The sequence below is a fragment of the Squalius cephalus genome, assembly GCF_949319135.1.
Source record: "Squalius cephalus genome assembly, chromosome: 14".
Lineage (NCBI taxonomy): Eukaryota > Metazoa > Chordata > Actinopteri > Cypriniformes > Leuciscidae > Squalius > Squalius cephalus.
The window spans coordinates 13,955,702-13,968,512 of NC_137135.1; the positions used below are offsets into that span (position 1 = coordinate 13,955,702).

General features: G+C 38.8%; 1 protein-coding gene across 1 annotated transcript; it reads left to right on the top strand.

Moving 5' to 3' along the window:
* The first annotated feature begins 468 nt into the window (after nucleotides 1-468).
* On the top strand, nucleotides 469-12,422 carry clcf1 (cardiotrophin-like cytokine factor 1). Its single transcript, XM_079893102.1, has 3 exons — nucleotides 469-727; nucleotides 8,148-8,299; nucleotides 9,829-12,422. Exons 1-3 carry the CDS (start codon nucleotides 712-714, stop codon nucleotides 10,783-10,785), a joined length of 1,125 nt encoding a protein of 374 aa, XP_079749228.1. The 5' UTR covers nucleotides 469-711; the 3' UTR covers nucleotides 10,786-12,422.
* The last annotated feature ends 389 nt before the right edge of the window (nucleotides 12,423-12,811 follow it).

Here is a 12,811-nt window from a genome sequence, read left to right on the forward strand (position 1 = left end):
TGTTCTCGATGAATAACTCAATGCCAAATTATAATTGAGTCACCGAATCCGAGAAAAAAAACAATACATTGTCTATGTTGTTGGTGACAAAATAAATGGCGGAATTATGAAATATCTGTCAGGAGTGTAATTCCTCCCAGCTTTGTGGTTTCAGAGTCTCGTGGCAGGGTCCTTCACTTCAGAGAAGATGAATCAACAGTGAATCATTGAAGAGGAGGAGAGAGAGAGCGGGACTGGGGGAGGAGGAGAGGCCGGGGGACAGAGCTTTCTCTCAGGCATGTGTATAAAATCATTTCAGTCAGTCACTCAGTCAGTTTCATCGACACTCACCTGGATATCAGAGCACGCGCCCGCGCGCGGTCACCCGTCAACTGTCAATCACTTCACGAGCTCACTTTCTGCTCTAGAGACTTTATTTAGGCTACTGTGTTTATTTACTTTTTTTTTTTTTTTTTTTTTTTTACATTCACACGACAGGTATTTTATATATTTCTCTTTTTTATAGCATTCCAGGCACGCGCAGACTAATCCAAGTTTGAAAAAAAAAATAAAAAAAAAAAAAAAAAAAAAACCTCTGGGAGAGTTTACTAAATCACCGGACGGCCCACGAAAACAACAGGGTTCATTTTATTTCATCAAAAACTCCTTCAAAACCTCAAGAAGAATAAACGGATCAGAACGGGAATAGAGCATTTTATTTTCCCAATTAAAATGCGTCGCTGGAAAGGTAAGTGATGAGCGACTTTGGCTTTTCACAGTTAATTTTGGTAGTTGACTATTATTATTATTGTTGGGTAATTATGAAATATAATTATTTAAATATAGGCTAATTGTTTGTTACTTTCGGAGCTTTAAAGTCCACAGTGTCTCTCTCTGTGTGTGTGTGTGTGTGTGTGTGTGTAGCCAATGTTTACTAAATTTGTTTGCAAGGTCGCCAGAAGGAGAAAATAGAGTGAATGCATCTTTAGTTTTCTAGCGCATGTGATACTGTTTTCTGTTCTAAAAACAATTTCAAAAGCTCTCAAAGATTGATTCCCTGAAAGTCTGCTTTTGAGAGGCCTAAGCATTCAGTGCAGCAAAATAAGTCAATTTCGTTTAAGCAAGTTAACGAAACCTCCTTAGCTCGGAAATAGCTTTGCTTTTCGTGTAAAATAATCGATTAAATTGTTGCTCTAAATGTCAGTTATTTTTATTTGTATATATGCTATATGTTAAATCAGTGAAACTTGAAGGTGACGTGATGACGTGTAATAGGAATTTTCAGATTAAAATTACACTTTAAACAAGAGTGTTGTTACATGACTAGCCCAAAGACATTTGAGTTTATCCAGTTTCTTGTGAATTTCACAAAACACATTACATGATACAGAAAGTGAAAATGGATTATAGAAATTACATGTGTAGCCTATACACTGTAAAAAAGTTACATTTTTAAGTACAATCAACTTTGATGTTAAAGTCATTTCAACTTAAATTACATCAAACTGACTTAAAATATTAATTGAATCTTTTATAACTTGCTTTGATGAGTTAAAGCAATGTAAAAACATATGTTGTCATAACATATCGATCATATAATTTTTTACAGTGTTCAGAGATTGTTTTGTTCTAATAATAAGTTAATTATTATATGCTATATTTCTTTAAAGTAGGTATTTTTAATGTTTTTTTAAACATTTTTTTATTTTTTCACACTATAATGACTTTTTATAACAAACTTTTACAAACTATTTTCAAAAATGTCAGTATCAGACTCAAAAACATGCTGGTTTCATAGTGAGAACATCTCAATAGAGGTGATGTTATTCCTAAACCCAAACTCTCACACAAACCTGTTGATTTCTGAAGATTTGAAGCCTTGAGAGCCTAGAAGACTTCTTCAAATGTCCTCGCACGCTCATTTTTGTCACGTTTCACCACATTTCCATAATTCTGTTCCCCACGAGCATAACCAAACCTGTGCACACGCACATACTAAGACTACAGTTATGCTTCTCCTCTTGTTCTCAAGTGCATGTGGTTCATAGGGCAAGCTCGCCCCTGTCTTGTTAACCGACACTGATATGAGAAAGTACATGATTCATGTTAGTCAGGGTCTAAACACACAAACCCACACACATACACACCACCTGTCTTCAGGGAGCCTGTGAAAAGGAGGAAGAGTGTGTGACGAAATGATGCGATTTACGCCTGAACAAAGCAGCAGAGCAGTCTGTCACGCTCACACACACACACACACATTCTCTTTTTCCATGTTACAGTTCAGTTTGTCCCACATGCACGCTTGCCCCAAATGCATATACACATGCATCTATCACACACAGCCCAAACTGCCAAATACACTCAAACTCACACAGATGGTTTCGGAAAAAAAGAAGCCCCAAACCATTAACATGTCACAGCGCCCCATGCATTTGCATTTTAATCCAAGCAAAGATGCGGACAAGACAGTGGGTTTTTGGGGAGGAGAGAGAGAGAGAGAGAGAGAGAGAGAGAGAGAGTGTATAAGCGAGGTAGAGGGATGAAGAGCTTCAGGAAGTGCAGGGCTTAAGGAGAAAGAGAGAGATGGAGTGATGGAGGAAAGGAAAGAGGGTTAACACAGCCCAGATTCCCTCTAAAAGAAAAAGGAGAGAGCGAGCACAGGGGAATGATATAAAATGAGTTGGTCACGGTTTGAACAGTTACACATGCTGTTTACATTTTTCCCAAATTAACATGGCCCCTCGCTTCACCAAGCCCCTTTCTCTCTCCCACTTCTTTCTTTCTTTCTTTCTTTCTTTCTTTTTCTTTCTTTCTTTCTTTCTTTCTGTCCATTTCTTTCTTTCCATCTCTTTCGTTCCATATTTGATCTTTTAGATTGGACGTGCAGATAGTTGCTCTTCATTTTGTTATATTTATTTTCAAGAGCGGGTCGTTTTGGGCGACGTTAAATGAGAAACTTGAGTCAGAGAGATGGGGAAATGGTGGGGGGGGGGGGAGAGATAATTAAAAAAAGCAAGAGAGAAAAAAAGGAAAGGTAATTACAAAGTGCACCCGAATTGGACAAAAAAAAAAAAAAAAGCATGAGAAAAAAGATCAGAGATGTGAGGAACGTGCAAAGGGAAAAAGTGAGGGTTTTTGTTAACGCAGGTTTTATTGTCCATTCCTGCTTTGTTCTGAAGCTCCTTGGCAAAGCCGACAACGTTTCAGGCCAACTTCCATCAATTTAAATTTCAAACTAAGTATCCTCGGGGAGATTGAGGAGTGTATGTCCCCTCCTAGAGATCACGGAGAGCAAGTGTGTGAACGAGCGAGTGAAACCTGGTTTGATGTATCTAGAAACAATTGACGTCCATCATGTATGTAACGGATGCATTTATATTCTAACATCCTTCTGAGTGCCCTGCATGTTAGTTTAGATGTGTGTGTGTGTGTGTGTGTGTGTGTCTAGTCAGTGAAGGAATGCACGTTTGATTGAGTGCAGACTGCACATAAATCTCTTCTTTAACTGTACACAGACACACAACATGACCCTGACCCCCTTCACAAACACACACACACTCGCTCATGAATATGAAAGACTAGCCTCTTTGTGCACTGAACTGACCAGCCCATCATATGGGCAATATAACTTTATATGATGTGATAGAAGGGAACATGTTTTATGATATTGCACCATAATGCTGAATTCTTGGTATTGTTGACTGGAGCCTCCAAGACTCGTCTGTTTAGCGTTAACACAGAGGCAACAAATCAGTCAGAAGATGGAAGGCGAGAGGCTACGTGTGCATGTGTGTGAGACGGAGAAAGACAGCGCAACTGACTGATATACCGATTTGACATCATATCATTGCTGCCAGCTGTAGGCTCTATGCAAAGACACATACGCGCACACACAGAGAGAGAGGGATCTGTCCTATAATGAAAGCCGTGGTTATTCAATAAAGTCGCGGGGGATTTGTTTCTGGGGTTATGTAAATATGCCAGTGCTCTGTTTTAGAGCTGTTGTGCTTACATCCAAATAAGCAATAAGAGAGAACAACATTCTTCATGTAATTCTCGATAATATCTATGCCATGAGAAAAACAGCAGTTCACAAGTCAACAGAGAGTTAAATTGTTTGCTAAGAAACATCTCTATTATTATTGCGCAAATGTATGGATCATAGGAATTAAACGCTCTGATGTCAAATCATGCTGATTGTTGAGGAGATTTGTGATCAGATTTACGGTGACAGTCATCGAATTACTTTTGTACAGGAAAATCCCACTCATGTTTTCTTTATAATTATGGATATCATAATAATGACGTTATTAGTGTGTGGCGCCTTTACTTTCACAGGAAAGAGAAAAAACAAGATCTCTTCAATATCGAGATCTTCTCCGATTTTTTTCCCAGAGAAAAAGTCCCTTGTAATCGCATATGTTTCTAGAGTCCTCGAAAGTCTCTCGAAGCCAAGATACCAAAGTCAGCATGCATAATTTTGAGTCAAATATTTTGTATCAAATGTCAGACATTATTTTAAAGCTTTAAGATTTTAAACTCTTAAAGATAAATGTTCCAAAAAGATGCCATTGGTTCAAAAAGAACATTTTAATAACCCAAAATAACTTTTTAAAAGAAACATTTGTGCGCTGGAATGTTCTTCATGGAACCATCAGAGCCATAAAGAACCGTTATTTATATATTGTACAATAACAATTGTCTATCACTATTACTCTTCGGAAATATAAAACATTTGAGTCCATGTTAACGCTTTAAAAACATCATAGAGAATTCCACTAAGTCTCCTGAGCTCTGAAAGAGAAACCTTGGAGCAATAAAATGTTCCTCGCGGTACTCTTATCCAGTTATTTGTTGGAACGAAAGACAATTATAATAAGAATAAGATGTCAGTCAGTATTTATAAGACTTTAATGGATGATGTTGGTGGATCTCTTCTCTTATTTGTTACTATAACAAACAGAAACATGATTCAATATCTGATGTTTTCAATAAGCCGATTATGTTGGATCAGGATTTTGGATCCATCTGAGATGCACTGCTGAACTCTTCCACTCCCGACTACTTATCTTCCTGAAAGACTTTGACGATTATTGTGACCTTGGGTTGAGGAAAAGTTGTGTCAGGAGTGTGTGTGTGCGTGTTTCAGGTAGCGTTTTAGATGAGAATTCTTCCCTCTTGAAGGAGAAAGAGTGAATTAGAGTTGAAAGAATGGGAGAGGGGAAAAAAAGGAGAGGAACGGAGTTGAAAAGAAAAACTGGCAGGGCTAATCGAGGTTAATAAGCTGTTGTTATTTTGGCCGGGGGCAAAAAAGAGATAAACCACTTTAAAGGAGGGTAGGAAACATAGGCGTGTGTGTGAGAAGCGAAAAAACTTGACAGGAGGAATATGAGGGGAAGGAGAGAGAAACAATGTGTGACAGCGAGACAAACGTGTGATCGTGATGAAGAGAGCTGGGAGAAGAAAGGATTGAGAAAAAACGGGGATGATGGGGGGGTTCAAGAAGAGGAGACGAACAGAGATAAAAAGGAAAAGCAAAGGGGAGGAGGTGCACATATTTCACACCTGTTGAAAACACAATGCCTCAAACAAGTAATTACACATCTCTGCCATGTTCCTCTGAATGCTTAACACAAAAAAGAAAAAGAACAGAGACACTGGGCGAGATGTGTTTGGGCCGGATGACTCCCTGAGGCTCGCACACACACATAATAGGAGCACTGTGTGACCCTTTTCGAAGTCCGAGGTTCGTTCTCATTTGCTCCCATTTTCCCAGCGTGATTTCTGAGGACACTGGTCTAAAAGGGTCTCTGGATGGGCACATTTACACACCCTCACGCACAACACCAAATGTAACAAATGCACTGGTCTGTGTACAGGCATGTATATACACATAATCCAAAACAGAAACCTACAAACACACTCCAAAACAAAAACATGTCCCAGAGTAGAGGACCACACACACTCACACCCCTGAGCTCAAAAAAAAAAAAAAAAAAAAAACTCACACTCACTCACTCACAAAAAGTACTGTGCTATTTGTCAAATGATAAAACTATAGATATGGTTAAAAATGATGACTACATTTATTGACACTTTCTGTTTGACAAACGTTATAGAATGTTTAAAGGCATTTCAAAAAAGTTACGTTAGCTCTGCAAGCATAGCATATACTATTTTAGGGCTAGTTCACACAGAATGCAGCTTTGCTGTTAAAAACACGAGTTCAGTAGAATGAAAAAAGCGAGCGAAAAAGCGCAAGGTCTAGAGACGTGTTTAAAAAAAAAAAATTTATGTCATGTCATGCGAGACATTTTGTGTATATTTGAACTGACTAGCGTAGCATACAATGGTCAAACATGTCCGTCTGGCACATGTTTACATTGAAGAACAATGGAAAAGTAGCGAAATTGAAATTAAGTGAAATTAAAAAATGCATTCCGTTTGAACGTTAAGACCTGTCCATTGAACAGTTCTTTGAGGAACTGAAAATGGTTCTTTTATGCGACACTGCTGCAAAAAAAAAAAACTTTTGGAATCTTTAGTGTTATTTAATTACAACTTGCTTTGAAGTTTTGTTATTTATGTGTTGACTTAAAGCTACACTGTGTAGGATTTTCTCCCATCTAGCGGTAAAATTGTTTATGACTACCAACTGAATATTACTTTCTAGCCCCTCCCATTCCGAGGGTGTTTTAACTCCGGTGGCCGTATTATTTCAAATCTGCCGGCAGTCGCGAGTAATCTCCCCCTCGCATTCGTCACGGTGCCACTGAGTGTCAAAACGCAAAAGGCGAAGCTTGAATTTCCAGGTATGTCCCTCTTTGGCACATGTATTTTCAAGATGGAGGCGCAACATGGCTGCCGCCATTCGAGCGGCTCGCTCGTATGTATTATAAATGGCAGATTCTACGCTTACGAGAATACTTGATTAGAAGTAATTACACATTAATGAGCACATATCATTTTGAAAGAACAAAGTGTTTTTTTGCTAAGAACCAACTTAAAAAATTATACAGTGTAGCTTTAAGGAAAATGTTAAGTATGGATAGTGTTCAAATATACGTTTGGGGCCATACTGTAAAAAGTGATCACTTGACTTAACTTAAAAAAAGCGAGGAAACCCATTACCTTAAAATGATTAAGTAACTAAACTTAATGCGTAATTGAAAAAATTAAGTTATGTGGAATTGTCAAGTTGAAGTTTCTCCACTTTTTTTTAAGTCAGCTGATCACTTTTTTACAGTGTATCATAAATACATCAGACTGAAATGAATTATCAATTTTTTTTTTTTTTTAAATGTAGGATGGGGGCTCACCATAAGATTGGGTTATGACATTTTGATAAAAATTTACAAGGTCAAAAAAGAAAGAAAGAAAGAAAGAAAGAAAAGAACCATATGCAATAAGATCAATAAGATGATCAATAACATGCCAGGGTGAATTTTCATTTCATGCTGAATTTAATGCATTAAAATATTGCAGTAAGGGACATTTTATCAGTAAAGATATATGAAAACATATCGGTATAATATACTGTATGTCAAATTTATTTCAACCTTTTATGGCCCGCTTCAGCATGAACATAAATCCCTTTAATAATCCTGTGCAGAACTTCTCTCTCTCTACAAACAAACTGTACCAGAGGCCAGTAGCAGAAGCAGTGCCAGACATATCCGCATGAAATTGTAATCTCTATAATCAAAGTATAACATAAAACCAACTGTTTAATTCTGAATACCTCAAAAGAATTAGTTAAAACCACTATATTACAAAAATGACGCACCATAATCTCTGTGAACTCTTATAAACCAAACATTTATTCAGAGCTGATTACAGACAGATTTTCTCTGTTTCGTGTTATTCCTCAAACAAAATCACAGTCTTATTCGAGAAATAACAAACTTATTACGCTGTAAAAAATTATATGATCATTACATTATGACAACATGTGTTCTCACTCGTCAAAATAATTTAAGTTATACAAGATTCAACTCATCTTTTAAGTCAGTTTAACGTAATTTAATTTGAAATGCCTTAAGTTGATTGTACTTAAACATTTTGAAATGGCAAAATGGAACCAAAACAAGACAATTGGACATTATATCGTCAATTGTGCATTTTCACAGGACTTCAATCCCTGTTTTCACTGCTTTGTATTCCAGTTGCTGAGGTTGCTGTGCTGCTGTTTTTGGTGGGGTGTGTTCAGGCGCTGGACCGCACACTCATGCTGTCCAATGAGAGGAGCTCGATAGAGAGAACATACGAGCTGACCAAATACCTGGACCACCAGCTGAAGGAGATCAGAGACACCTACGTGAGTCACAATCTGTTTGTGTGTGTGTGTTTTATCAGTGTGTGGCGATGAATGACGTTTTTGTTTATAGATGTTTTCCTGTGGATGCTCTCATCCTCACTCTCTTTTTATCTCTTTTGCCTCTTCCTATTGTAATACATGCTCTAGTTTTATCATTTGTTTCTAGTATCTCGTAACTGACCTAACTTTTGCAAGCTAATAGTGTATAAAAAGGCCTTTTAAATGGTTTGATAGTTTTGTTAACTGTGTTTATGTGTTTACTTGCTAATGAAACAGTTGGGGTGGGACACACCATGTCCTTTTCATATTACCTAGTCAATATCCTTTAGTTAGCTTAGCTGAACATTCACTCTATTTTCTATATGTATATTATAAATCTTAACGTGAACAATTAATCCGTGCATACGTATAATTTTCTTCCTGTGAAAACGACAGACTTCTCCCTGGTGAACTATGCAGGACTTCTCATATCATTTAGTCGATTAAACCCGTCCCTGCATGCTCACGTTCATCTGCCTCCACTTTTGAGTGCAACACCCAATGCATAGAACCAAGTAACCAAGTTTCTTTTTCAATATCCTATTTCACTCGGATGTACGTCACAATACAGAAGAAAAGATTTGTCACTACTTCCATTTCTTCGCAACTTTAAAGGGATAGTTCATCCAAATTATGAATATCCTGTCATTACTAACTCACCCTCATGTTGTTCCAAAACTTTTCTTTCTTCTGCGGAACATAAAAGAAGATATTTTGAAGAATGTTGGTAACCAGACAGTTTTTGGTTACCATTGACCACAAAATAAAGAAAGTCGTAGAGGTTTGAAACAACATGAGGGTGAGTAAGTAAGTGATGAGAGAATATAAATTTTTAGCCAACAAACATGCCAACTAAACAAAAACAAACAACCAGCATACCATGACTTGCTACTTTCTAGTCAGAAGCAGATGGTATTAAAGGGATAGTTCACCCAAAAATGTCATAATTTACACACCTTCAGGTTGTTCCAAACCTGTATTCATTTCTTTGTTCTGTTTGAACACAGAGTAAGATATTTTGAAGAATGTGGGAAACTCAACAGTTCTGAGGCACCATTGACTTCCATAGTATTTCTTTTCCCTACCGTGGAAGTCAGTGGTGCCCTAAAGCGACCTAGTAACAAACTTTCTTCAAAACATCTTCCTTTGTGTTCAGCAGAACAAAGAAACTCATACAGGTTTGGAACAACCTAAAGGTGTGTAAATGATGACAGAATCTTCTAGTACACACTCTTCCCAGGTTCCAAAATCAGTGATCAGTTCTTAAAATAATAATATTTCAATAATCTAAAGAACATGTCCATGATAAATAAAATGTTCTTGCAATGGAAAGTGTTAAATGTTCCTCATGGAACTATCAATGCCAATGAAGTACCTTTATTTTAAGGAGTGCACTAGCGTGCAATTTTGAAGTGCCTAAAAGGACATCTAAAACCTGACAGAATCAGTGTAATTGTTTTCTAATTTCTCTCCTCATCTCTGGTCCTCAGCTGTCGTATCTTGGGCCTCCATTCAGTGATCCTGGCTTCTCTCCTCCACGTCCCAACAGCTCCTCTCTGTCCGTGCCCAGTGCAGCTACACGCGTGGACTTGTGGCGCGGGCTGGAGAACGGTGCCCGTCTGGCACAGAACCAGCGGGCGTACAGCATTCTCCTGTGTGCCGTGAGGGAGCTGGCGCGCTCCACCCTGTGCCCGTACCTCCAGAGCTCTCTCCTGCACTTCTGCTCCGGCCTCAGCGGGTTACTCGGCTCAATATCCGGCCTGATGAACGCCCTGGGCTACACCAACCTGCCACCCTCCACAGGATACGCCACGCCCGTTCAAGGATACGCCCCACCCATGTCGTCACAGTTTCAGGGCGTGAGCGAGAACAGCCCCGCCCCTCTACGGAGTTACGTGCCTCGAAACAAAGGCTCTCACACCGCCTCCGGTGTGAGAGAGGGAACGACTCGGGCAGATCTCAAGCGGGACAGAGAGAGGGAGAGGGGGAGGAGAGGGAGGAGGAAAGAAGCAGAGAGTTGGGTCGCCAAAGAGGAGGGAGAGAAGGAGGAAGGAATGGAGAGATGGGGGAAAAGGAGAAGACTGCTGAGCATGGAAGAGGAGAAAATGATCAAACTGAACAACATGAACTACACCACTTTAAAAGTTGGAGACGGATACCGAAAGCAGCCCCTACTCTTTTCCTCGCCATCCCTCCATCCTCGTCGATCTATCCGTTCCCTGCCGTCTCGTCACGATGGTCTCTCTCCTCTCTCGCTCCTCTATCAGTACGGAGGGCCGGCCACTGAGGTTCACGCTTTGCTGGCGGCCCCTGTGCTGTCATCACATCCCTATCCTAATGACTTCTCCCGGAAAGTCGAGGGATTTTGGGTACTGCGGGAGCTGCAGAGCTGGCTGTGGAGATCCGCGAAAGACTTCACCAGACTGAAGAAACGGCTACGCGCTTGAGAGAGAACAAAGGCTCGGGTCTAAAACCTAGTGAGCTGCCTCGCTGCCTTCTAACAACTTGCGGTCACATTGGCGAAATTTCATGGACAAAAAAAGGTTGTCTATTGTCAATAGTGTAGCGATGTATGAAGGACAGCTCACACAGAAGCCACTTTCAGACCTAGCAGTTTTCTGCAAACCACATGAACAACTAGAACCTGTTGCATTTATGCAAAATTCCCAATTGCATGGATTCCTTTTGAAATGACTGGATTTCACCTACAAAAAATATGCCGAACAACAGTAAATGTGGCTTACAGCATCTTAACAAGGATGATTGAAGCCTTATAAATGAATGATCTGGAACACTCCACATGGAAGATCCAACTGATTCCAACAGAGTTTGATGATAGCTTGTTGCTAAGCAAACAACATGACACTCCAATCAGAATAAAAAGCACAAAATGCACACATTTGAGGTAAAATAGTCAGGCAGGCAGTTACTGTGAACTTTTGATACTTTTCGACATTGAATGAAACATACATGTTTTAATTGATATTTCTAATGCTTCAGCCACCATGTTTAATTTATTTTTTCACTAGGCTTTTAGCAATGCATTCCGGGATTGTCTTATTTGCGAAGGATAGATGCAATGCTGGTCAAAACCAAATGTCGTCCATGTCAGGAGCTTGGATATGATGCCTTAAAATGCAGCCTGTGGAAGCAGCTCACTAGGTTTTGGAACAGAGCAGAAGTGTGTGTGAAACAGATTGATTCATGCTCTATGGATGGGGATCTAAGGACTTCAGATGGTCACGCTTTGCACTAAATCACCAAACAGAAAAGAGCCGCCAGTACGTCACAGACAAAGGGAAGAGAGCGCTCATTGAGAGAGCGAGACGTGATTCAGCAGAAGGAAAGTGAATCATGTTTGGAGTCATGCAGTAGTGAAAGGGTCAATGGGCAAAGTGGAGGAAATGTGGCATAACTAAAGAGACAATGGAGATTTTTTGCTGCCTCACAAACTGAGTCAGTAATGCCTCATTGACACTGACTCGTCTTTTTCCAGACACACACAAATACACACCTACACATTTGGAAACAAGTGCACAAATCTGATGCTCAGATGGAAGTGACCATGAAAGTATATTATTCAAAAAGGTTTATAACATTTTTGGGCATGGTACTATGGTAATACTGTTTTCTAGAAATGTACAATGAGAATAGCATGGTGATTTTTGTAGACACATGCAGTATTATGTAAATACGATGGTACGTGAATGTGGTAATCATTCAGTACCATGGTATATATCAAAGTACCACAGTATTACTATGTTTTTTGGCCTGATACCATGATAATACTGTGTTTTCTGGAAGTATAGAATGGTAATACCATGATATTTTTTTTGTAGGAAAATGTGGAGTACTATGTAAATACTATGGGATGTGAATATGGTAATCATTCAGTACCATAGTACCAGATAACAGTATTCTTGAAGGTTCATTTGGGCATCAGGGAAATACCAGAGTATATAATATATGGCATTTACATGATACTCCAGTGATACAAAAAAGCACAAAAAGTACCATAATGTGACATTTTTGTGGAGAACATAGTGTTTTCTTGGTGTACCATGTAAATACCATGGTGCGGGAATTTCAGTACCATAGTATTTGATTTTTAACATAGTTTCATGACAATCAGTCAGTACCAATGGTATGTTTTTTTTGACAAGGCATACCATGGAACTAATAGAAATAGGATTTAATATAAATACCACTGTATATAAATATGATACACTCCCATACACTATAGTATTACCATTCTTTTACCATGTTACCACCACAGAGCTTTTTTTTTTAATAGATAAGGAATTCTACAAACATGAAAATGAGTTCTAATGCAGATGAGAGGGTGTATAAATATGAGTGTTTGTGTACAGTCTGTACATTGATTTCTGTATGTGTGTATATGTCTGTTATATTTATTTAATACTATTTATTTCTCTGGGGTATGACATTATGATGTCACATGTTTTTTTTGAG

What these genes read in the sequence shown, in the direction of transcription:
- clcf1 (XM_079893102.1), top strand. An exon ending in AGGAGATCAGAGACACCTAC is followed by an intron (nt 8,300 to 9,828) that starts GTGAGTCACAAT and finishes TCTGGTCCTCAG; the next exon opens with CTGTCGTATCTTGGGCCTCC.